The 26,915-nt window shown below is 40.4% G+C and overlaps 1 protein-coding gene across 1 annotated transcript in view; it reads left to right on the top strand.

The window, feature by feature from the left end:
* The window catches only part of LOC126191902 (pre-mRNA-processing-splicing factor 8), a 116,707-nt gene that overhangs the window by 74,754 nt on the left and 15,038 nt on the right, over positions 1-26,915 (top strand). The window contains exons 25-36 of the mRNA XM_049932562.1: positions 8,681-9,007; positions 9,099-9,268; positions 9,368-9,515; positions 9,599-9,727; positions 15,337-15,497; positions 15,585-15,776; positions 15,917-16,111; positions 19,957-20,242; positions 20,328-20,501; positions 20,606-20,799; positions 20,944-21,159; positions 23,888-24,053. Of these exons, the coding sequence (XP_049788519.1) occupies positions 8,681-9,007; positions 9,099-9,268; positions 9,368-9,515; positions 9,599-9,727; positions 15,337-15,497; positions 15,585-15,776; positions 15,917-16,111; positions 19,957-20,242; positions 20,328-20,501; positions 20,606-20,799; positions 20,944-21,159; positions 23,888-24,053 (2,358 nt within the window). The remainder of the gene's footprint in view (positions 1-8,680; positions 9,008-9,098; positions 9,269-9,367; positions 9,516-9,598; positions 9,728-15,336; positions 15,498-15,584; positions 15,777-15,916; positions 16,112-19,956; positions 20,243-20,327; positions 20,502-20,605; positions 20,800-20,943; positions 21,160-23,887; positions 24,054-26,915) is intronic.

Here is a 26,915-nt window from a genome sequence, read left to right as displayed (position 1 = left end):
TCTCTTCTTGTCCAAACTAGTTATTGTCCATTTTCACTTCCATACATGGCTACACTCCATACAAATACTTTCAGAAAAGACTTCCTGACACTTAAATCTATACTCGATGTTAACAAATTTCTCTTCTTCAGCAACGCTTTCCTTGCCATTGCCAGTCTACATTTTATATCCTCCCTACTTAGACCATCATCAGTTATTTTGCTCCCCAAATAGCAAAACTCCTTTACTACTTTAAGTGTCTCATTTCCTAATCTAATAACCTCAGCATCACCTGAATTAATTAGACTACATTCCATTATCCTCATTTTGCTTTTGTTAATGTTCATCTTACATCCTCCTTTCAAGACACTATCCATTCTGTTCAACTGCTCTTCAAAGTCCTTTGCTGTCTCTGACAGAATTACAATGTCATCAGCGAACCTCAAAGTTTTTATTTCTTCTCCATGGATTTTAATACCTACACTGAATTTTTCTTTTGTTTCTTTCACTGCTTGCTCAATATAAAGATTGAATAACATCGGTGATAGGCTACAACCCTGTCTTACTCCCTTCCCGACCACTGCTTCCCTTTCATGCCCCTCGACTATTATAACTGCCATATGGTTTCTGTACAAATTGTAAATAGCCTTTCGCTCCCTGTATTTTACCCCTGCCACCTTCAGAATTTGAAAGAGAGTATTCCAGTCAACATTGTCAAAAGCTTTCTCTAAGTCTACAAATGCTAGAAACGTTGGTTTGCCTTTCCTTAATCTAGCTTTCAAGATAAGTCATAGGGTCTGTATTGCCTCACGTGTTGCAACATTTCTACAGAATCCAAACTGATCTTCCCCGAGGTCGGCTTCTACTAGCTTTTCCATTCGTCTGTAAAGAATTCGCGTTAGTATTTTGCAACCGTGACTTATTAAACTGATAGTTCGGTAATTTTCACATCTGTCAACACCTGCTTTCTTTGGGATTGGAATTATTATATTCTTCTTGAAGTCTGAGGGAATTTCGCCTGTCTCATACATCTTGCTCACCAGATGGTAGAGTTTTGTCAGGACTGGCTCTCCCAAGGCTGTCAGTAGTTCTAATGGAATGAGGTCTACTCCTGGGGCCTTGTTTCGACTTAGGTCTTTCAGTGCTCTGTCAAACTCTTCACGCAGTATCATATCTCCCATTTCATCTTCATCTACCTCCTCTTCCATTTCCATAATATTGTCCTCAAGAATATCGCCCCTGTATAGACCCTCTATATATTCCTTCCACCTTTCTGCTTTCCCTTCTTTGCTTAGAACTGGGTTTCCATCTGAGCTCTTGATATTCATGCAAGTGGTTCTCTTTTCTCCAAAGGTCTCTTTAATTTTCCTGTAAGCAGTATCTATCTTACCCCTCATGAGATAAGCCTCTACATCCTTACATTTGTCCTCTAGCCATCCCTGCTTAGCCAATTTGCGCTTCCTGTTGTTCTCATTTTTGAGACGTTTGTATTCCTTTTTGCCTGCTTCATTACTGCATTTTTATATTTTCTCCTTTCATCAATTAAATTCAATATTTCTTCTGTTAACGAAGGATTTCTACTAGCCCTCATCTTTTTACCTACTTGATCCTCTGCTGCCTTCACTACTTCATCCCTCAAAGCTACCCATTCTTCCTCTACTGTATTGCTTTCCCCCAGTCCTGCCATTTGTTCCCTTACACTCTCCCTGAAACTCTGTAGAACCTGTGGTTTAGTCAGTTTATCCAGATCCCATCTCCTTAAATTCCCACCTTTTTGCAGTTTCTTCAGTTTTAATCTACAGTTCATAACCAATAGATTGTGGTCAGAGTCCACATCTGCCCCTGCAAATGTCTTACAATTTAAAACCTGGTTCCTAAATATCTGTCTTACCATTATATAATCTATCTGAAACCTGTCAGTATCTCCAGGGTTCTTCCATGAATACAACCTTCTTTCATGATTCTTGAACCAAGTGTTAGCTATGATTAAGTTGTGCTCTGTGCAAAATTCTACCAAGCGGCTTCCTCTTTCATTTCTTAGTCCCAATCCATATTCACCTACTACGTTTCCCTCTCTCCCTTTTCCTACTACCGAATTCCAGTCTCCCATCACTATTAAATTTTCGTCTCCCTTCATTATCTGAATAATTTCTTTTATTTCATCATAAATTTCTTCAATTTTTTCGTAATCTGCAGAACTAGTTGGCATATAAACTTGTACTACTGTAGTAGGCGTGGGCTTCGTGTCTATCTTGGTGACAATAATGCGTTCACTATGCTGTTTGTAGTAGCTTACCCGCACTCCTATTTTCCTATTCATTATTAAAGCTACTCCTGCATTACCCCTATTTGATTTTGTATTTATGATCCTGTATTCGCCTGACCAAAAGTCTTGTCCCACTATATCTAACTTCAACCTATCCATTTCCCTTTTTAAATTTTCTAACCTACCTGCCCTATTAAGGGATCTGACATTCCACGCTCCGATCCGTAGAATGCCAGTTTCCTTTCTCCTGATGACGACGTCCTCTTGAGTAGTCCCCGCCCGGATATCCGAATGGGGGACTATTTTACCTCCGGAATATTTTACCCAAGAGGACACCATCATCATTTAACCATACAGTAAAGCTGCATGCCGACGGGAAAAATTATGGCTGTAGTTTCCCCTTGCTTTCAGCATAATTTTCACATTTCTGCATACCTGCCTCAGTTTTTTGGGTCTTGACTATGGTGGATGCTTCCACTGCAATGACTGGAACTTTGTTCCTAGTTCATACCTACAAACCCTGGACTCATTACCAGTGATCACTGTGTTAAGAAAGTTGGTCACAGTGTCTAGCATGTCCTGTTTGAACAAAGTTTCTTATGTTCAGTTGTTAGCTGAGATCCTCCTGAGGTTCAACTGTTTTGTTAAAATGGTGTGAGTGGATCCATTACTAATTTCAACCGTCAAGTGAGTGCGCCTATGTATAAAGTGCACCAACCACAAATAGAATGGTTTTGCACGGTTCCGTTGTTGTTTCACAGTTGCAAGCCCATATTTATTCCTTCAGTATTAGTTGAGCAAACAATGATAAATTGTTTTGTCATACGTCCAAGTGAGCAGCAGTAACACAAAATACAAAACTAGCTAGGCAAGAAAATATTATTAATCGGTGCAAAAAAATGACCCAGATCATGAGCTAACAGCACAATCCCACAATGGGGCAGTTGTCTCCGAAATACACTCCTGGAAATGGAAAAAAGAACACACCATACTTGCTCCGGACACTGCGAGAGGGCTGTACAAGCAATGATCACACGCACGGCACAGCGGACACACCAGGAACCGCGGTGTTGGCCGTTGAATGGCGCTAGCTGCGCAGCATTTGTGCACCGCCGCCGTCAGTGTCAGCCAGTTTGCCGTGGCATACGGAGCTCCATCGCAGTCTTTAACACTGGTAGCATGCCGCGACAGCGTGGACGTGAACCGTATGTGCAGTTGACGGACTTTGAGCGAGGGCGTATAGTGGGCATGCGGGAGGCTGGGTGGACGTACCGCCGAATTGCTCAACACGTGGGGCGTGAGGTCTCCACAGTACATCGATGTTGTCTCCAGTGGTCGGCGGAAGGTGCACGTGCCCGTCGACCTGGGACCGGACCGCAGCGACGCACGGATGCACGCCAAGACCGTAGGATCCTACGCAGTGCCGTAGGGGACCGCACCGCCACTTCCCAGCAAATTAGGGACACTGTTGCTCCTGGGGTATCGGCGAGGACCATTCGCAACCGTCTCCATGAAGCCGGGCTACGGTCCCGCACACCGTTAGGCCGTCTTCCGCTCACGCCCCAACATCGTGCAGCCCGCCTCCAGTGGTGTCGCGACAGGCGTGAATGGAGGGACGAATGGAGACATGTCGTCTTCAGCGATGAGAGTCGCTTCTGCCTTGGTGCCAATGATGGTCGTATGCGTGTTTGGCGCCGTGCAGGTGAGCGCCACAATCAGGACTGCATACGACCGAGGCACACAGGGCCAACACCCGGCATCATGGTGTGGGGAGCGATCTCCTACACTGGCCGTACAGCAATGGTGATCGTCGAGGGGACACTGAATAGTGCACGGTACATCCAAACCGTCATCGAACCCATCGTTCTACCATTCCTAGACCGGCAAGGGAACTTGCTGTTCCAACAGGACAATGCACGTCCGCATGTATCCCGTGCCACCGAACGTGCTCTAGAAGGTGTAAGTCAACTACCCTGGCCAGCAAGATCTCCGGATCTGTCCCCCATTGAGCATGTTTGGGACTGGATGAAGCGTCGTCTCACGCGGTCTGCACGTCCAGCACGAACGCTGGTCCAACTGAGGCGCCAGGTGGAAATGGCATGGCAAGCCGTTCCACAGGACTACATCCAGCATCTTTACGATCGTCTCCATGGGAGAATAGCAGCCTGCATTGCTGCGAAAGGTGGATATACACTGTACTAGAGCCGACATTGTGCATGCTCTGTTGCCTGTGTCTATGTGCCTGTGGTTCTGTCAGTGTGATCATGTGATGTATCTGACCCCAGGACTGTGTCAATAAAGTTTCCCCTTCCTGGGACAATGAATTCACGGTGTTCTTATTTCAATTTCCAGGAGTGTAGTTAGTAATTGAATAAGTGGTTGGCTGGGATCTTAAGTAACTGCAGTATTTAATGCTTTGAATGGGCCATTACTGTCTCGGTAACACCTGTCCAAGGCAACAGAATGATATGATGGAAGTTTATTTCATTATTGTTTAATAAAACAGTGCTTAAGCTCAAATTATGTAAGTTTATTCTATTGTTGTCTAATGAAACTAATATTAAACTGTGATTTTGCTTGTACATGTTTATCTTGGTAACATAAAAGCTGCTAATCTTTACACCATGTGCTTGCTCGTGTTATGAAAAACAGCATGTGCACTCATGGGTTAACATTGTCAGCAAGTTTTGTGATCATGATTTGTCTATCCTGCATCACCAAGGTCCTTACATGATCAATAAAAACTCATTAGCAGATGTTGTGGACCTACCTAAAAGTGCTTCTCTCTTCATTAATGAATATCCATTTTTGAAGTGTTTGTACCACTCCTTTATCCATTGTTTCGTCTCCAAACACTTGTCAAATCTTGTGTAGTGTTCTACTTGAGAATCGTCTAGCTTAAAACAAAATTTGATGCACTGTGTGTGCCTACAAAGGTAGAGCGCGTAAGAACACCAGCACCATTGTTGGTTTCAACAGTAAAAAATGTTGGATACTTTTTGAACAGCCCTTATATACACACGCTGCGCAACACCTAAATGAATGGAATCTAACATTATCTACATAAAATACCTATATTAATATTTAATCAGTTATCATCTTCACTCTTCAGTAGTAATATGTCCAGAACAGTTTGGCAGGCACAGTCATTTTCATACTATTGGCATAGCTGGGCATAAGACAGTTAATCCATTAATCAATAATCAACAAAGTTAACTCTGAGTAGCAGATTAATTTTTAAGGTAATTTAAAAAAAATTAATGGACTGTTTAACTTGCATGAACTTTTGTGTGTCTGTTAATCATTGCTTAGGTACCTAATATTTGTCAAAAATGATGCCGCACCACCTGCCTAAATCATGTTCTAACATGTTCGGGTCATGTTGGTGTCTGGGTTATTGTTGTTTGTTTATTGACTTCCCGTTAAGTACTACATTTTTTTAGTAGATTGACTGTGGAAACTAGATCATGGAATCGGGTTGTAGCTCTACAGCTGATGAAAATCAATGGCCACATTTAAGTGATTACGTTAATTTTGTGTCCGGATCAGGAGAACAAATACTTTTCCACTGTAAACTGTGCTTGCCAAAAAAATCAACAATTGGGCTCATACTTCAAGCCTTAACAAATTAAAACAGCTCATAGGGAGGCCACATGAATTTCAGTATGTATTGTTTAAAGAAATAGTATCAGCAGTGGCTGGCCAAGGAAAGCCGAAAAGAGAAATGAAACTAGTCCATTCAGTTATCGACAGTGTAGCTAGTAGCAGTAATCCAATTAAAATAATATGACAGAGAAGCACTGGAGAGTGTTTTGGCATTGCAGTGATTGGCAGTGGTGTCTCTCAAGCTGGAGCAGGTAATATGTTTGATTCACTTGCTCATTTCACTACATCCACAACATAAAGTTTACTCTCATGAGTTAATGATTAACTTTAGCTTCTGATAAATCTACTGTGAAGTATCAGTTTAACATTTAACGACGTTAACATTTTTAGTAATGGATTAATGATAAGTGAAGTTAATTTTTTGATTAATATTGCCCTGCTATAACTATCGGGCAGTTAACGTCAACAATTCATATATGATAAAAATATGTATCAGCCCTACACAAAGAATGATCAAAATAGCTTATTCTATTTGCAACGCTTGTATTAACTTTTGACAATTGTCAAACTGTTTAGCTATATCTTATCTTAGGTAATCTTCTTTCACAAATTCCTCAAGAAATAATAACGAGTGAATCAAGAGAAACTGATGTACCGTATTTACTCGAGTCTAAGCCGCACTCGAATCTAAGCCGCACCTGAAAAATGAGACTCGAAATCAAGGAAAAAAATTTTCCCGAATCTAAGCCGCACCTGAAATTTGAGACTCGAAATTCAAGGGGAGAGAAAAGTTTTAGGCCGCGTCTCCAAATCGAAACAAAGTTGGTCCACTGTAATATGAGACAATTTAGGTCGAATGAATGACGATACAGCTACAGTAGTTTGGTTCGAGTCGTAAGCTTAGCAGTTAAGCTTTACCAGGTAGCCATTGCTATGCGTCAGGCGCTCCGTCCGTATTTATACGGGTACCCTTCCTTTTTCACATGCTTCGCCTGCATTGAATTGATTGCTTATTTTTCTTTGATCTGATAAGCACAGTTTTCTTTGTTATAGGTGTTTACGTCACTCTACGCTGAAAATGCATTACTGTACTGTGTCATGCATTGTTTGTCGTACTCTGATACTGCGTGTTTACGGCCTGTCGCCGCTCGCGGCATGGCTTGCTTTTGTGCACGCCACCGCCGCTTACAATAATAAAAAAAAAGAGAGAGGAATCGTCTCATTAGCGAAACAATGGCAAGAGACAGCTACTCGTTGTTACTTACACTGCTGCTTTCTTTGATAATGATCAACAAGAACCAAATAATAGACTGCGTATGATAGAAGATGTTCTGAACGAGAGTTTAGCGAAAATTTTTCTCCGTTTGAAAATCTTTGCAGGCGCCTCTTTAGTACATTACATTCTGCACAGAAATTAGTCATCTTAGATTTAAAAATCTAGTCAATTGCCTCGCTTCATTTCTTACTGTATCACTGTTTAGCATAAGAATAATACGAATATAAACATGACATGATATGTATATTCTTCCGCGTTTGCTGTTGTCTCACTCTAGTTTTGTGGTTTATTACGCAGACAGGATTTAAATGAGATAGCGGCAAAAATGGTTCAAATGGCTCTGAGCACTATGGGACTTAACATCTGCGGTCATCAGTCCCCTAGAACTTAGAACTACTTAAACCTAACTAACCTAAGGACATCACACACATCCATGCCCGAGGCAGGATTCGAACCTGCGACCGTAGCAGTCGCGCGGTTCCGGACTGCGCGACTAGAACCGCTAGACCACCGCGGCCGGCAGATAACAGCAAACACGAAACAATACATGGCAAAATGTTTATATTCGTATTATTCTTATGGTGACGAGAATACTGCATGTGATTCACAATTTATAAAAGTTCCTATTAGCAACCATCTCTTCTCACAGATAGGAAAAAATTTAGAACGTAGAGTTGGCCATATTGACAAACATCCTAAACATTCTTGCCAGTCGGGTTTTCGTAGTACATTGAAATGCTGCTACATTCGAAGATGAACAATACGGAATTTGTGTTTACTTCGTTGGATAATGTATGAAAATGCAGTGGTCGAAACTCGGCGCGGAGAAAAAAAGCTTGTCTTACACCTTTTTTTAATTTATTTACGGGCGCAGAGGTTTTGGCGCCAGTATTTATCTTTGTGCCTACAAAGCATGCGCTACATATATTCGATGGCAGAACTAAGTTGTGGCGGCACCCACCGACATTTTTAAGAACTTCCGCTAGCTTTGCACTCGATTCTAAGCCGCAGGCGGTTTTTTGGATTACAAAAACCGGAAAAAAAGTGCGGCTTAGATTCGAGTAAATACGGTAGTTCAGTTTTGAAGGGAGTCACTATTCTGTAAGGTTTTGATCTCAGTGGGAAGAAGGTGAAACCCTTTTGCATCTGCGTACTGGACAGCTCTCTGCAGCAGGCACAGATTGTTTAATTGATAGTGTATGCCATTATTGTTGCAGTGTCATGCATGTGAACTGCTGAATTGTTTACAAAGAGAACAGGGTTCTCTATTAAGAGAACGTTAGAAGAAAAGATGTATTGACAAGCAGTAGTAAGTATTCCCAGCTGCCTAAGTTGTTCGCGACAGGACTGTGGTGGCTTTTTTTCTGGGTTGGGGGGGGGGGGGGGGAGTAAGAAGAGTGTTCCCCAGATAGTAGCAAAATAAGCTGCATTATGACCATTTGTCTCCAATACGAGAAAGCATTCGTAATGTGAAAATAAATAAATATATAAAAATAAAAAATGTTGTTGTAATTTGAATTTAAGCTATTGGTTCTCTTTTTGTTTATTTCTAGTCGGATTTGAGATGGTCTAAGCAGACTGATGTTGGAATTACACATTTCCGTTCTGGAATGAGCCATGATGAAGACCAACTTATCCCTAATTTATACAGATACATCCAGCCTTGGGAGTCTGAATTTATTGATTCACAGCGAGTGTGGGCTGAATATGCATTGAAGAGACAGGAAGCAAATGCCCAGAACAGAAGGCTTACTCTTGAGGATCTTGAAGACAGTTGGGATAGAGGAATTCCTCGCATAAATACTCTTTTCCAGAAAGATAGGCATACTCTTGCTTATGACAAAGGCTGGAGAATAAGAACTGAATTCAAGCAGTACCAGGTAAGAATGTTAACAGTAAAAAGTTACAAACTTCAAAATGATAATATTATAATGTGTCACACAATGCTGATTGCAATAAACATTTTTCTAGGTTTTGAAGCAAAACCCATTTTGGTGGACACATCAGCGGCATGATGGTAAATTGTGGAATCTAAATAACTACCGGACTGATATGATTCAAGCTTTGGGGGGAGTTGAAGGAATCTTGGAACATACACTTTTCAAGGGCACTTACTTCCCAACATGGGAAGGTCTTTTTTGGTAAGTAATACTGAACGGTGGATCTCGGTTTTGTTGAATACTGAAAATTTACTGGATAGATCAGTGGTTTATAGCTTTTGTTGCCTTTGTCTCATTCAGGGAAAAGGCTTCAGGATTTGAAGAATCCATGAAGTACAAAAAACTAACAAATGCCCAGAGATCTGGTCTCAACCAGATACCAAATCGACGATTCACACTCTGGTGGTCACCCACAATCAACAGGGCAAATGTTTATGTTGGTTTCCAGGTGAGTTAATGGTTCAGATGTATGTGGTAAATATTTATTGTTAAAAGTTTGGTATTCTATTTTATCTTGGAATTCTTTTTTAGGTCCAACTTGATTTGACTGGAATTTTCATGCATGGCAAAATTCCAACATTGAAGATTTCACTTATTCAAATCTTCCGTGCTCACTTGTGGCAGAAGGTCCACGAGTCCATTGTTATGGATCTTTGTCAGGTAATTGTTAATTCTTTTTAGTCTTGGTAGCTGTCACATTTTTCTGTACTATTGGAAATCATGTGGGAAATAACATCACCCTTTCAACTGCGAAGTCTGAGTGTTGTTACTGATCTGCAGTAACTTACCCAGGTCAGTGGTTTAGCGCTCCATATGTGTAACATCAGTATAAATGACCAATCTGTTAACAGTACCATCTTTTATTATATAGACTGATAATGCCATCAAGGCATAAAGAACTAGGAAATATAATATAGTAATAAAAAAATCTAATTCCCTCACAAGCATTCTTCCGAGCTATCTACGTACACCATGTAATCAAAAGTATCCGGACACCTGACTGAAAATGACTTAAAAGTTCATGGTGCCCTCCATCGGTAATGCTGGATTTCAATATAGTGTTGGCCCACCCTTAGCCTTGATGACAGCTTCTACTCTCGCAAGCATACGTTCAGTCAGGTGCTGGAAGGTTTCTTGGGGAATGACAGCCCATTCTTCACGGAGTGCTGCACGTAGGAGAGGTATCGATGTCAGTCGGTGAGGCCTGGTATGAAGCCTGCGTTCCAAAACATCCCAGAGGTGTTCTATAGGATTCAGGTCAGGACTCTGTGCAGGCCAGTCCATTACAGGGATGTTACTGTCGTGTAACCACTCCACCACAGGCCGTGCATTATGAACATCGTGTTGAAAGAGCAATCGCCATCCCCAAATCGCTCTTCAAAAGTGGGAAGCAAGAAGGTGCTTAAAACATCATTGTAGGCCTGTGTTGTGATAGTGCCACACAAAACAGGGGTGCAAGCCCCTTCCATGAAAAACACGACCACACCATAACACCACCGCCTCTGAATTTTACTGTTGGCACCACACATGCTGGCAGGTGACGTTCCCCGGGCATTTGCCACACCAACACTTTGCCATTGGTTTTCCACATTGTGTACCATTATTCGTCACTCCACACATCGTTTTTCTACTATTCGATCGTCCAATGTTTACGCTCCTTACACCAAGCAAGGTGTCATTTGGCATTTACCACCGTGATGTGTGGCCTATGGGCAGCCCCTTGACCATGAAATTCAAGTTTTCTCACCTCCCGTCTAACTGTCAGAGTACTTGCAGTGGATCCTGATGCAGTTTGGAAAACCTGTGTGATGGTCTGGATAGATGTCTGCCTATTACACATTATGACCTCCTTCATCTGTAGGCAGTCTCTGTCGGTCAACAAACAAGATCTCCTGTATGATTTTGAGCTGTATGTGTCCCTTCACATTTCCACTTCATTATTACATCAGAAACAGTGGACCTAGGGGTGTTTAGGAGTGTGGAAATTTCATGTGCAGATGTATGACACAAGTGTCACCCAATCAGCTGACCACGTTCGAAGTCCGTGAGTTCTGCGGAGTGCCCCTTTCTGCTCTCTCACGATGGGTGACTACTGAGGTGGCTGATATGGAGTACCTAGGCAGTAGGTGGCAGCACATTGCACCTAATATGAAAAACGTATGTTTTTGGGGGTTTCCGGATACTTTTGATCACATAGTGTACAAGTACTTTCCAATAGCATGGACTGATTGAAGACTAGCATAATCTTATTTCTCAGAAGTTCTTCACACTGTGTTATGCAGTACAGAAGCATTGTTTGGAATCTATCAGGCTATTTCATACTGAGGATGTTGATATTTGTTACTAGGTGGTATCTCAGATTTTTCTACTTCACCATAGCTCATGTCTCTCGGAAGTCAAGATATCCACACTAGTGTTCCAGTAGAATTTTTGGTGTCACTTGCTTTCAATTCAGGAAATACCTTCAACATTTGCTCAATAGATTTTGTGTGGTGGTTGCCAAGGTCTAAAAAAGAGCCCTTTTCGTAATTCATCCTTTCTTAAAGGGAATTGGAACGCCCTATCCCGACAATGCTAAATTTAGTGACTTAGCTTCCCTGTATTTCAGGAACCACTGTAGCCATTGACATGAAACTTTTACAGGACATTGAACTGTGTGTTCTGAGTCTACTGAACTACATTAATTGCATTTGAGCCACTGCTTTTTAAAATACAATTTTTAACTACACAGTTAAAATATTGGGTACTTTTAGGATATGTATGTAATTACCCCCTGAAAATTTGAACACTCTACTCGAAGTGGTTTCTGAGATTTAGGGAAAAATGCAACAGAAAATTTAAATTTTCAGGAATGGCTTCTAAAGTTTCAAAAGACTGTAACTCACTTAATATATGCTTTTTTTTTTTAATTTTTAGTCACTCAGAAGCTCCATGCACCATACTGTATATCATCCTCTTGATATTTTTCCAAGTTTTTTCTTCTTTCTGGACTGGCCAACTGTGGTGCAAACTCTGCTTTATCAATGCGAATCTTGTCCATCTATTCAAGTTCTGTGATGCAGTTTGCTCCAGGATTAGTTCCTGTATGCTGTAGCACTTTCGCTCTACCAGTGTTGCCATCATTAAAAGCAATAACAGCATCACTGACACCCCCCCCCCCCCCCCACTTTAGTGTCTTCATTCCAACTAAAACCTTTTTTGGTGAGTGAGTAAATGTAACATTATTGAACAGCTCATTGGTATTTTGAGTCTGACCATGCAGACACCTCTGAGTAATTCATGATTTGCCAGATTTCTGCAAATAGCTTTTGTGATATCTGTGACTGCTGCTGGGATGGAATGTTTATGGCTGTATGAACTGTTTGAGTATTGGGCTTTGTGGTAATTGCACCACGAGTCAGGTCCAGGAGGGCAAAGGTGGTATACTGGTTCTTCATCAGTTGACAGTCTGTGGAAGAAGGTAGCCCATACTGTCTGCTTCATTTTCCTCAAATCCTCACTATTATTTCTAATGGCCATCCCATAATACTGCTGTAGTTCATCAATCATTTTGTCTATCAGCCTGCTTTGTATGGTTTTACCATCAGAAAGTTCCTTGCCTCTCAAACTTTGTTTCAACTTCCTCAACTTGGTGCCCATCCTCTTCTGGACATTACAAATACAAACAAGCAATTTAACCTTTATAACACAGCAGTCCACAACCTTCCATATAAAAAAAATTAACGATTTTAATAGATCTTGAAATAATGCACATAAAATTTTTAACGTTTTCAATCGGTGTCTATTATATTTTAAAAAATAAAATAAAGTACTTCCCATGTGGGTTTATAAGTGATATATATAACATTTTATTCAGAAAATTGTAAATTTTGTAATGAGATAAAAATCTGAAAATGTCGAAAAAAAATATTTTTTTTCCCCGTTCTAACTCCCCTTAAGTTATGCTATTAATACTGCGCATTCTGTGAAATTTGGTGAGATTGGATAAGTTCCAGTTGTCTATCGAATATCGGCCATTACCTTTTGATTAATACATTTGAAGGCATTTATAAATCATTGCACATGTGATCTGTCATCATAAATTTAATACCATTAAAAATTACAACTAAACCTTGGACATAAGTTGTGCATCCAGAAGATACTCAAATTAACTGTGAAGAATTGGGCTTGAAATGTTAACATTGTGATGCTCTTGGGCATTTGATTCAGTCTTGTGCTAATAATGCATATTTTTCTTTGTAACATTTGTTATCACTCCTGTCAGATTTCCTATATTCACAAAGTTAATTTGCACTCATTTATGGATTAATGTAGTTATAATTTTCCCCATGATTTACATTTTATGGAATGATGCTTGTGGCAAAAAAGTGATCCAATTGACATAAAATGACACTGGCATGGGGTTGGCTTTAAAGTACTGTTTGCATACTTGAGGCAGTTAAGTTTTGGACACCTAGGCGCTCTGCTCAGTAGATCTGAATCAGGCAGTTGGTAAAAGGGGAGTAATTTATACCTTTCCTCCTGCCGCTGCCAATTTCGACTTGGCGTGGTGGCTGATGAGAATAATTAGGTTTGTTCGAGTAACTGTATCATCACTGATCACAACCATTTACAAACTGTGTCTACTGGTGTGTGCAGTGCAGCTTCATGATCATCATAACATGTTTGCATTTCTCGAACGCATGTTTAGAGTTCGACCACTTGTAGCACTAGTTGAAACCTCTGCTCTCATTGTGTTGCTCAAATGTTTGTGATTTAAATAATGAAACACGGCACCAGTTACTTATCTTTCCATGTTTAACACAACATGTTTCGAGAATTTATTCTTATTGTCAACTGCAAATGTTTATGTAAGTATTTTTTGTGATGTTTCTAAACAAACTGTTAAGAGTGATGGTTTGTGTGTGTGGTTTTCTGCATAATAGAGGAGGCATAGTGTACCGTATAACAGTGACGCATGATTACAGCGCAAGAGGGGCAAAACGACCAACACACACAGACATAACACAAAATAGTTCTGTAAATATATGCGCTTGACAGTAAAAATAAATTCTCCCAATGTGTCGTGATAAGCCTGAAAACATTTGTAACTGATGCAGTGTTGCATCATTTAAATGATAAATAACATAGTTGTAGGCTCTCCAGAAACATTCATTATGAGAAATGAAATTAAGTCAAACGTTTCTACTTCCCGTGCAGTTACCAGTTCTAGTTCCATCAGTGGCTAAGCATAGTACAAAATTCAGATGAGTTTCATTAGATAATAAACAAGTCCTCGGCAAGTATTTTGATGCCTATTATGTACATATATCATACATAAACTACGAAAGTGGGAGAGGGAATTGTATATGTAATTTCTATTGTTTAAAAAGTTATTTCCCACATTTTACATTTTCCTCACATTTTATGCCATTTTTTAAAGTATACACTGGAATCCCACTTCCACACTTTTCAATATAATAAATGAAATAAAGTGGTAATTATAATGTTTTATTTGTTGATATTTTGATAGTTTGTTTTTGAATAATTGTAGTTTGTCAGGTGTATTCACTATTCATGCTGATGTGCAGGCAAATCATTTGATAATGGTGCTGTGCAATCATGTTAGCCTTGAGCTATCTATGTGAACATTATAATATTACACACTTACCTTTTGGATTTCAAATTTTAAGTCCTCGCCAATCCATGTTTAGCTCTTATTGCCAACAGCACTGTGCAAAAGGCTACCTAAAATTAATACGTTTACAGTGGGCATGATACTAATTGTGAAGTAGATTGTATTTTCCTGCAATCAAAATATGTTACATAATATACATTTAACAAGTTCTTCTCGGATGCTTTCCTGTCAACAGAGCCACTTGGAGAGCTGTTCGGTTTTTGTTAACTTGATAAATATTCTCAGCTTTTCCATATTTGTGTACATCATGTGTTCTGTTTCAAAGTAAGCTAATATTTTTGTATGCAATAATTCCTTTAACTTTTGATAATTCATGCTGTGGTGTATCATGTTTATCTTAGAGTATGTAACAAGTTTTATAGTCAGTACATAGTTGAGTTGAACAATATCACTTAAGAACTTAAGCTTATTTAATATTAATTTTAATAAGTTCAGCTATATGCATGAATGTCAGGAAGTACATGTGAGTGATAAGACAATTTCTTACTGTCTCCTAAGTATCTTTCATCTTGTAATAGCTTGTACTTTGTGAAACTTGTTTTAGTAGCACAGTTTTAACTTACTTGCATTATAAATAATTTGTTATATGCAGGTATTTGATCAAGAGCTCGATGCATTAGAAATTGAGACTGTTCAGAAGGAGACTATTCATCCTCGTAAGTCTTACAAGATGAATTCATCTTGCGCTGATATTCTGCTCTTTGCTGCATACAAATGGAATGTTTCAAGGCCATCGCTTCTTGCTGATTCAAAGTAAGAATGATTCGTTTTTAATTTAACATGTACATATTTCTGAATCACTGAGTGTCCTTGTATGTACATTATATTTTTAATTTTTAGAGATACGATGGACAATACAACAACTCAGAAGTACTGGATTGATGTCCAGCTGCGGTGGGGTGATTACGACTCGCATGATATTGAAAGATACGCCCGTGCAAAGTTCTTGGATTACACAACTGACAACATGTCAATATATCCCTCACCTACAGGGTTATTGATTGCAATTGACTTGGCATACAATCTCCACAGGTATATTATTATTTTCTTTTATTGTACAATTAAAGTGAAACAGGCTGTTATTTTAGACGGTAAAGAAAGATTATAGTTATCTACACATATTTATAAGAAAAGGATCATATAAAAAGCTAAAAATTTGTAATTTTCTTCAGCGCCTATGGAAACTGGTACCCAGGATGCAAGCCTCTGATACAGCAGGCTATGGCCAAAATTATGAAAGCAAACCCTGCCCTTTATGTACTACGGGAGCGTATCAGAAAAGCACTTCAGTTGTATTCATCAGAACCCACAGAGCCATACTTGTCATCGCAGAATTATGGAGAGCTCTTCTCAAACCAGATCATTTGGTGAGTGATGTTACTACTGTTGTACTAGTACAACAATAAATGCAATACTTAACATCGTTATCCACTGATATTAACTTTATGATCAGCACACCTGATTTCATATGAGTGGGCACGCCGCAGCATTTACAGAATGATTTTGCCTTCACATAATTTCTATTTTTAGGCAAACCAGGGGATAAAATTGAAGTAAAACGGCTTGTCATTCAAATAACTTCCGGACTGAATTCCCGGAAGTTATTTGAAAGTTGTATACGCCAGGAGAAACTCAGGCTTGTCATTATTAATTATTTATTTTGTAAATAAACAAGGAAGTAACTGTAAAAATAGGCAAAAAGCAGCCACATTAAAGTGGTTTACATCAATAAAAAGTTTCAGTCAGAACAAATCTCCATCTCCTGGTCACTAGTGTCACAGGAGAAATGTAATGTTCTGATGAGAATGCCTTTTCCAGACATTGTTTACACAGTTTTTGCATGATGTCAGTTGCAACAAATCCAAAGACATTAAAGCGAGCAATAAAGTTAATTACAAATTTTTGGTAAAACTCATTAAGAGGTGCCAATTTATCTGTAGATTTTCATTCAATTCTGGTTTCGATATTCTCAAACCTAATTGCTCTAAGAAGAAGTGGTTTGTTTGGTTTGTGGGGTGCTCAACTGCGCAGTCATCAGTGCAAGAAGGGGAAGGGGGAATTGTTTATAATTGAAAAGTGTCCATAAGGTAATCCTACCAGTACCATTAAATGCCCACTGCTCACTTCAATTTTGCGTACTTTGCTTTCTTTATGCCAATTAAAACCAGTGCCCCAAAAAAGAACATAAATGTCTTCTACTGTAGGGCCTTTACAATCTTTAGCTCTAATACAGTTGTTATCGCTGTGTTTTCCCAAATCCCACCTGTTTATATAAGCTGTGGTGTCTTGTCATGTTTTCAGTGATAAATAGATAAAATGCATATAAATATGTATGTGCATTTTCAGCAGTCCCTTTCGGACCACGAAAAATTCCTGTAATGCTTTTACCACTTTTTTCTTGCGGTTAGTGACTGTGTAATCCATAAATTTCCATTGTCTTTTCCAGTATAAAATGTGTAGTTATCTGCTGTAACATTATGTGCAGCAATTTCCTTAATGTCATCTACCACCTGTGACTGTTCAGATTCACTATTGTGGTTGACAGGTTCAATAATACCCTGTTCCAAATTTCCACTCGTTTCTGTAGGATCACTTCAGGATCCCCCACAGTATCACTTTCCCTGCAAATAAATATACCCATAACATAACCAATTAAAACAAAGTTTGGGTAAATATGTGCAACAAATTGTAAACATATAAAGTTGAGGAAATACTTATGACTAGGAACTTGATGGCTTCCGCAGAGGCAAATTTGGAGTTAACAGTGATGTTGCAACTAAACAGTGCCCAGATCTGTTGGACTGGGACTGCAGTGTTGCCGATGAGAAGTGACAGTTGCAGTACGCTCATACATGTGCTTTGTGTTTCAAGAAAGTATGTCTCTTGCTTGCCTATGCAGAATTTGTCACTACCACCGTCAGCTATGACAGCCTGCAACAAGTGGAATAAAAGTTCACCAAATAACGAACTATGATCACGTGTAGTGCTCACATTGCTTACGACATTCACAGCTTTGCACTCGTAACACTACTGAACACTTATTGATTGTCGGAGAATGTGTGACGTAGGTGCACAGAAAAAGTCTAAACTCTTATTGATTGGCGACTCCATGGCGTGTTGTGTGCACCACGACCAAATAGTGGATAGAATTGGAAGGAAAATCAGCATTGGCCGTATTTTGTTGTTTTATTGTCAGCAAACTCGATTTTCGGTCACTTAGTGACCATCCTCAGTGCTGTAATATACAATTAAAATTGGTAGGCACTGGTATCAAGCTCTAACGACAAGCTTAGAGCGATCACATAAACTTATATTACAGCACTGAGGATGGTCACTAAGTGACCAAAAATAGATTTTGCTGACAATAAAACAACAAACTACGGCCAATGCTGATTTTCCTTCCAAGTCTAAACTCGGTCGCCATCAAAACTGACGGATAACAAATAACAAAATATTGAACTAAATTTTTCATATTACCAATTTTTTATTTTATTTATTTATTTTCAATTTAGAACATTGCTTGTATATGTAATGTCCTTAGCAGCTAAGCTTCATCGAGTCAAATATAAAATTTTAACATTCAACAAACATCACATTTAAGAAAACTGACTGCCAGGATTATGATTGTGCTCCCTTCAAATAGGTATAGGGTGAGAAATTTCTGAAATATAACAAACTGGTTTGTCAGTTTGAATACCTTAAAAAATCAGGAGCATGGAAACTGCTACACACCCACTACCGGACCCCAGACCAATCAACAGAGCGAACAGTGACATGGCCACTTCTCCTTTTATTGTCAGCAGAATTTGTCGCTTACCACCGTCAGCTATGACAGCCTGCAACAAGTGGAATAAAAGTTCACCAAATAACGAACTATGATCACGTGTAGTGCTCACACTGAATGTTTCTCAATTTTTGCAGCTGTGTTTATGTGATACAATTGTTCATTGTTCTGCCATAATGAGTATTTGCATTACCTTTGACCCATACATAACCTGTTAAGATTCAGTGGTTAATGTCCAGGGAAATGGAAAAACTATGATCATCTAGGTTGTCTTCAACCCAGTGACATTGTATTTGACTGCTGTGAAATCACATTTAATACAGATCGGCTATTATGATTGTTTTACACATCATCTATTACAATGCATATAGTAGAGCTAAACAGTCTTATGAGTGTAGAGCAATAACATATTTTTACACTGCCACGCACTTTCTCTTCTTTTTCCTTCATGACTACAGCACATTGTCTGATTGTCTGATGCAATATGGTGAATAATGTTAAGTATATTGACTGAAGCAATTAGTTAAGTTTGTACCTTTTCTCAATAGCTCCACACTTTCCTATTTAGTGGTGCACTGTGCTGCTAGAGATGTCAGTGGGAGTTTTTGTAGCACATTAGATACTCATTTACTTTCTTCATAGACTTCTAAGTAGTGAATGTATGTTAAATGTACTTGGCACATGAAGTATGTATAAATTAAACAATGTGGAAGTTAATTGTGTTCAGTTGCAATCATCTGTTGACGTTTTAATTGGCAATACATGTACAGGGTGTATCATAATTAATGGCGTAAACACACACAGTTGAAAGTACGCGATACTATAAGCAAAAAAGTCTGAGTAAACATAGGGTTGAAAATGCATACCTTAAGAGCTACGAGCAATTTTTGATCTTAGATACTGTGAAGCAAATATCTTCTACTGCAAGCTCTTTGCTATCCACATTTTGGGAAGTAGTAGTATGGACCAAAACAAGGAAAAAAGTCGCATAAACATTTGCTCTAAAAAGCATACCTTAACTTATGAGCAATTGTTCATTAGAAGAGTTGTGTTTCCAAGTAGTGAAGATGAGCATGTGCTCGTAGCTCTTAAGGTGTGCATTTTAGAGCACATGTTTACTGGACATTTTTTTCTTGTTTTGGTCCATACTACTACTTCCCAAAATGTGGAAAGCAAAGAGCTTGCAGTAGAAGAGATTTGTTACACAGTATAGAAGATAAAAAATTGCTCATAGCTCTTAAGGTATTTATTTTCAACCCTATGTTTACTTAGACCCTTTGCTTCTAGTATCGTGTACTTTCAACTGCATGCGTTTACGCCATTAATTATGATACACCCTGTATATGTAGCACAACATATTGCTTAAGGAGACAACAGATCATCAAAATGGGATGCAAATAACATTTGATCTAAAATTCATTTTTACAGGTTTGTTGATGACACTAACGTGTATCGTGTAACCATTCACAAGACATTTGAAGGCAATTTAACAACAAAGCCAATCAATGGGGCAATTTTCATATTTAATCCCCGCACAGGCCAGTTGTTCCTGAAAATAATTCATACATCAGTTTGGGCAGGGCAGAAACGATTGGGCCAGTTGGCAAAATGGAAGACTGCTGAAGAAGTTGCTGCTCTTATTCGATCATTACCTGTTGAAGAGCAGCCAAAGCAAATTATTGTTACTAGGAAGGGAATGTTGGATCCCCTTGAGGTAAAAAGAGGATAAAAGCTTTCTAAGAATTATAGTTCAGCTTATATAGTTGAATGTGTTGACTCAGACTTTAACTTCTTTGTAGGTACACTTATTGGATTTTCCAAACATAGTAATCAAAGGTTCTGAGCTGCAGCTACCATTTCAAGCATGCCTTAAAGTAGAGAAATTTGGTGATTTAATCTTGAAGGCAACAGAACCTCAGATGGTTTTATTTAATTTGTATGATGACTGGTTAAAAACTATTTCATCGTATACTGTAAGTACACAGTGTAATTTTTTGATATGAAAATAACATGATTTATGATCATTCTCAGTTTTGTACTAAATTGTGATGATACTGATATGCTATTTCAACTTCAGGCGTTTTCACGGTTGATTTTGATCCTTCGAGCTCTTCATGTCAACACTGAAAGAACAAAGGTCATTTTGAAACCAGACAAAACTACTATTACAGAACCTCATCATATTTGGCCAACCCTCACTGATGAAGAATGGATAAAGGTTGAAGTACAGCTGAAGGATCTAATCTTGGCAGATTATGGCAAGAAAAACAAGTAAGCTCTGAAGTGTTAATTTTCCTAATACTTGTATCTTCAAAAATTATCTGACACCGTTAATAATTTTCAATTTTTTTTGTATCAATGATCTCAGATCTTTGCCTGCCAGACTTTCTAAATATTCTCCATTTTCCTATGTAGCGTGAATGTTGCGTCTCTCACACAGTCTGAAATTAGAGACATAATTTTGGGCATGGAAATCAGTGCACCTTCAGCTCAGCGACAACAGATAGCAGAGATTGAAAAACAAACTAAAGAGCAGTCTCAGCTGACAGCGACGACGACACGCACTGTAAATAAACATGGAGATGAGATCATCACATCGACCACCTCAAACTATGAAACCCAGACCTTCAGGTATCTGAGAAATTTTTAAAATATTATGGAAAGGATAGATCGCTGCTAAACTGTAAAGATGACACATTGATTTGCAGACAGGCACAATGAAAAGTAGGTTACACATTCAGCTTTTGGCCCAAGGCTTCAACCAAAGGGAAACAAATACATTCATACAGCAAGCACATGTCAGGCACGTATGACCGCTATCTCTGGCCGGACTGCAACTGTATAATGTAGACAGAAGCAGAAATGTGGGGAGAGCCGTGTAAGGGGGAGGGATAGCAGGGTATGGGTGTGGAGAGAAGTTGGTGCAGTCTGGCAGTGTGTGTTGGGTCTTAGATGGTGGCAAGAGAAGGTTACTAAGTGTAGCATTGGGAGGTTATGGGAAAGGGAGGGGGAAAGGGAGTGGAAAAGAAGAGGAACAGAGATGGGGAAAAGACCGGTGGGTGCATTGGCAAAGAGTGACACATAATGAGGATGAAGGGATATTAATTGGGAGGAAATAATAGGACAAAATGGGGTGGAAATCATTGGTGGAGAATGTGGAGGTAGTAGGTTACCACAGGTTGAGGCCAGGATGATTTCATGAGCAGAGAATGTTGTGTAACGATAACTCCCACCTGTGCAGTTCAGAAAAGCTGGTGGTGGAGGGCAGGAGCCAGATGGCTCGTGTTGTGAAGCAGCCATTAAAATCAAGTATGCTATGTTCAGCTGCATGTTGTGCCACAGTATGGTCCACTTTGTTCTTGGCCAAATTTGGTGGTGGCCATTCATCGTAGTGGACCATAACATGAATACAAAAAGCTGTGCAATGATTGCAACAGAACTGCTATATGACACAGCTGCTTTCACAGCTGCCCCAGCCTCTGATGGGGTAAGATACACATGTGACACAACTGGAATGGGAAGTACTGGGTGGGTGGATTGGGCTGGTATTGCACCAGGGTTTCCCACAGGACCAAGGGCTGAGATCAAGAGTAGCATAGGGCGTACTAGGGTGTTGGAATCCTCATTTCTTCACAACCTTAACACAGTGTCTCCCATCCGCTTCACCTGGTCCTCCTCAACTCAGTGTGTCACCTTCCTGGATGTTGATTTCCTTGTCTGTATGATTGCCCACATCCACATCCCTATCCGCATTAAACCCACTAACAACCAACAGTATCTGAATTTTGACAGTGCTGCCATTCATTCCATACTGAAAGATCCCTCCCATACAGTCTGGCCACCTGGGGCAGCATATCAGCATGTGACAAGAACTTCCTTATCTGGTGTGCTGAAGGTCTCACAAAGGCCTTCACACACACACACACACACACACACACACACACACACACACAGGCCCTCAGAATGTGTCTGCAAACATATTCTCATGCCATATCTCCACATACCTCAATCCTCTCACCACTCCAAAGAATCAGATACAAAGGAGCACCCCCTTCATCACCAAATACCACCCCAGGCTGGAACAAGTGAACCAGATCGATTGTCAGGTCTTCGATTATCTATCGTCATGCCCTTAAATGTGGGACATAATACTCAAAATCCTTCCCCCTTCTTAAAATGATGTTTGGTCGCCCACTCAACTGCCACGTCATTCTGATCCATCCCTATGCCACTCCCAGTCTAAATCCCTTGCCATAGAGATCATATCCCTGTGGGAAACTGGAAAACCCAGGTACAAGTCCTACCCAATCCACCCACCCAGCACTTTCTATTCCAGTCCTCTCACTGGCTTATGCTACACAATCAGAGTTCAGACCACTTGTAAAAGTAGCCATGTCTTGCTCTGCTGCAGTCATACCACAATTTTTTGTATTGGTGTGACTTCAAACCAGCTGTCCACCAGAATGCATGATCACCACCAGAATGTGGCCAAGAGCAAAGTAGACCAGCTTGTAGCACAACATGCAGCTGAACATAAGATGATTGATTTCAATGGCTACTTCACACCTTCCACCACTAGCTTTTCTGAACAGCGCAAGATGGGAGTTATCCTTACAACATATTTGCCACTCCCAAAATCACCCCGGCCTCAACATACAGTAATGTATTGTCCCCATACCCTTCATCCAGCGATTTCCGACCCCTCTATCGTATCAGTTCCTCTCAGTTCACTTCCTCTTGCACTTATTGTGCACTGCTCTCTGCCAGTGCACCTACCCATTTTTCCCCCTCTGTGTTCCTCTCCTTTCTCGCTCCCTGTTCCCACTTCCGCCCCCACAGCTTCCCGTCACTGTGCCTGGCTGTCTTGTTTTGTCGCCATCTAGTCCCTGCATGCTCCACCAGGCTGCACTGATTTCTCCCCCACAACCGTACCCTGCTATCCCTCTCTCTTCTTCACTCACTCCAGATTGCTGCTTCCATTGAAGCCACACAGTTGCATTCTGGCTGGAGCAGCCCAAGTTAGGTCATGTTTGCGTGATATGTACTTGCATGTGTGTGTGTGTGTGTGTGTGTGTGTGTGTGTGTGTGTGTGTGTGTGTGTGTTTCTCCTTTCGCAAGAATGCTTTGGCTGGAATCTCAATGTGTAACAGTCCTTTTGTTGTGCCTGCATTTATGGTGAGTAGCCATCTACACTTTTCATAATATTGTTGATACTCCAAACTGGACTTTCCATTTTATGAGAAATCTTTATTTTATACTCATCCAAAGATAATTGTGATATGATGGATTAGTTATTAGACGACTTTTTACTACATTTGTAAATTTGTGTCGTATACAACCTAATTTATCACCATTTCAGCTCAAAGACTGAATGGAGAGTGCGAGCAATATCAGCAACCAACCTGCATTTGCGTACAAATCACATTTATGTTTCATCAGATGATATAAAAGAAACTGGATATACATACATTCTTCCAAAGAATGTTCTGAAGAAATTTGTTACAATCTCAGACTTGCGAGCTCAGGTAGGTGACCATATTCTGCAGTGTATAATCAGTATGAAGTATTAATCTATTTTTCAGCAAGTGTGTGTTAATGTTTCTTAACGTAATTTATGCTGATAATCTCGTCATTTTTGTTTTGTTGTTCTTCAGGTTATGTCATATTTTACTGGATAAAATCCGCTCCAACTGTAATAGCCTGATCTTTCTCTATGACAGTCATCCTTTTTGAAGACGATAAAACTTACGGTGTTGAGTGAATGTCAACACTGGAGAGGAGGGGAGAGCAGATACTTGTTTTTAAAATGATCCTCATTATGGACCTGATTATAAGACAATCCTAAATATGAGATGAAATGGGGGCGGCAGGGGGGCAGACACCCTGAGGAAATTTTATTTTTAACGTATTCTATCAAATGAGACTTACAAATTATATTATTGATAGATAGTATATACTTGAAAAAGTTAATGTTATACATATTTCAGATTTCTGCTATTTATTATGTAAAAGAGAAAGGGCAACTTTTAAACTATAGTGGACTGATGTTTGGAGCATAGAAACATGTGACAGGAAACAACATTCACACTAACTTTTGAACTCGTTCTGCTAGTAAATCCATATGCAACACACACACACACATACACACACATCCAAACATACACACCCACGGTGCCTGGGCTAATGGTGGGGGGAGGTGGTAGGGAAGGATGCACAAGGCAAGGAGAGGGTAGCAGGATAGAGTGAGACATGTTTTTTGACAGACGACTCAGTTGCTACACAATGATGAAAGGAGTTCAGAGGGTAGACCATATAAGAGATGTACACTGAGGGAGAGAGGGAAAAGGGAGGAAGGAAAAAAACTGGGAAAGGTGGAAATGAAAAGGGAGTTGGAGAGGGTGGGAAAGCGGGGGTAGAAAGAGGGTGCCTTCATGGGGAGGAAGAAGAGATGGTAGAAGGCAGTATACAATCGGGACACGATAGCCGTGCTGTGTACAGAAGAGGGAATGGGAAAGGTGAGTTGAAGCAGTGGGAAACAGGTTAGTGAAGATTTAGTCCAGAGGGATTGCAAGAGTGCAAGATATACTGACGAGACAGTTCCCGTCTGTGTAGTTCAGAGAAACTTGTGCTGCAAGGTAGTATCCAAGTACCTGCATAGGGAAGCAGCTATTGAAGTGATCTGTGTTTTGGTGTGCAGCATGCTTGACAGTTGGATGATCTAGTTTGCAGTTCACTACGGTTTAGCGGTAGCTTTTCATGTGAGTAGATGGTTACCCATATCGAATTCTTTTTAGCAGTTGCAGCATAGATGATGCATAACATTGCTGTTTTCACACTTGGCCCTGCCTTTCAATGGGAAGAAATATCTGTGACTGGTATGCAGTAGGAGATGATGGGTGAATGTATGGAACAAGCCTTACACCTGGGCCGATGACAAGGGAATGAGCCTAGGCATGCATAATTCGGAGCACGATAGGAACAAGGACGGGCAAAGATATTCTGTAGTTCGGATGTGTGGTGAAACACTGCTTTGGATGATGTGGATAGGATATCCCAAATCTCAGGGCACAATGAGAGGTCATCAAAGCTCCATCGAAGGATGTAGTTGAGCTTTTCAATGCCAGGGTGATACGGGATGATGGGGGGGGGGGAGCACTGTTCATCGGCTGTTCACGGGTTTACTGGTGTCAGGGCATGGGAGATCTGTTTATGGAATAGCTAGGTAGCGTGTTGTCGGTCAGTAAAGGCTCCAACCATGATCCCCTTCCACCCAGTCATCCCCTGGTAATCTTTCAGGAATTCCTCACTTCTAACCTGGCCTCACCTTCATTTCCCAAATCCCTCCCATTAAGTCCATCATGACACCTATGAAAGACACAGATGTCCGTAACCTGAAAATCAAATGAGACCTTATCGTCCTTCCCACGGACAAAGGTTCCTCCACAGTGCTCATGAATCATAGTGACTATGTGGTTAATGGTCTCCGTCAATTCGCAGAAGTCCAACATGACCTCAAGCTGCTCCTCACTCAACCTCTTAGGTTCTTCCAGAAACCTGACACCTGGACCAATCTCTGTGTCCACACCATCAACTTCCTGCACTCCTACCTTTGGCCAACTCCCCAAATCCAACCCCATTGGTCTCTGTATTGGTTGTCCCACTGTAGCTGGTTACAGAGCTCCCACAGAATGAACTTCTGCCTGTCTCTCCATAGTTCTCCAATCACCACCAGACTGTTGGTCACTGCAGATGTGACACAATTGTATATCAACGTCCCCCATGCCAATGGCATTGTCGCCATGGAACACAACCTTTCCCATCATTATCCTGATAAAAAACCCACCACCTCTTTCCTAATCTTCTTCCTCAACCACACCCTCACCCACATTTATTTCATGTATTGAAGGCCCTCTTGTTCTGTCCTGCCCGGTGTTGCTCTGCACCTGTCTCCCCTTCGCTTTGCCCTTCCCCCCGCCCTGTGGCTTCTACAAGATTGCTCAACACCGTACTTTCGCCCCCCCCCCCCCCTTCCTGCTGTCTCCCCGTGTGCCCCCTACCCCATGACCCCCCCCCATATCCCCTTGCACTGTCACGGCCCTCCCTTGCTGTCTCCCCCTGCCGCCCCCCCCCCCCACCATCATACCCCTCTCCTGGTTGGTCTCAGCATCAATAGTTGAGTCTGTGAATGTAAGATTACATTGTATTTTTCATAAGATTATGTTGTATTTTTTGATTGAGCAATATGGGGAAAAAACTTGTCCTATAATCGGGTAAATATGGTATACTGCTAACATCGAAATCCATGCTTACATTGAGAGAGAGGCTTTGTACAGTGCCAAACATCAAATCCCAAGCTCTCAGTTTCATTACCCGGTTGATCTCTCTCT

Source organism: Schistocerca nitens, chromosome 1, assembly GCF_023898315.1.
Source record: "Schistocerca nitens isolate TAMUIC-IGC-003100 chromosome 1, iqSchNite1.1, whole genome shotgun sequence".
In the NCBI taxonomy this organism is placed as follows: domain Eukaryota; kingdom Metazoa; phylum Arthropoda; class Insecta; order Orthoptera; family Acrididae; genus Schistocerca; species Schistocerca nitens.
This window is presented reverse-complemented; position numbering and strand designations above follow the sequence as displayed.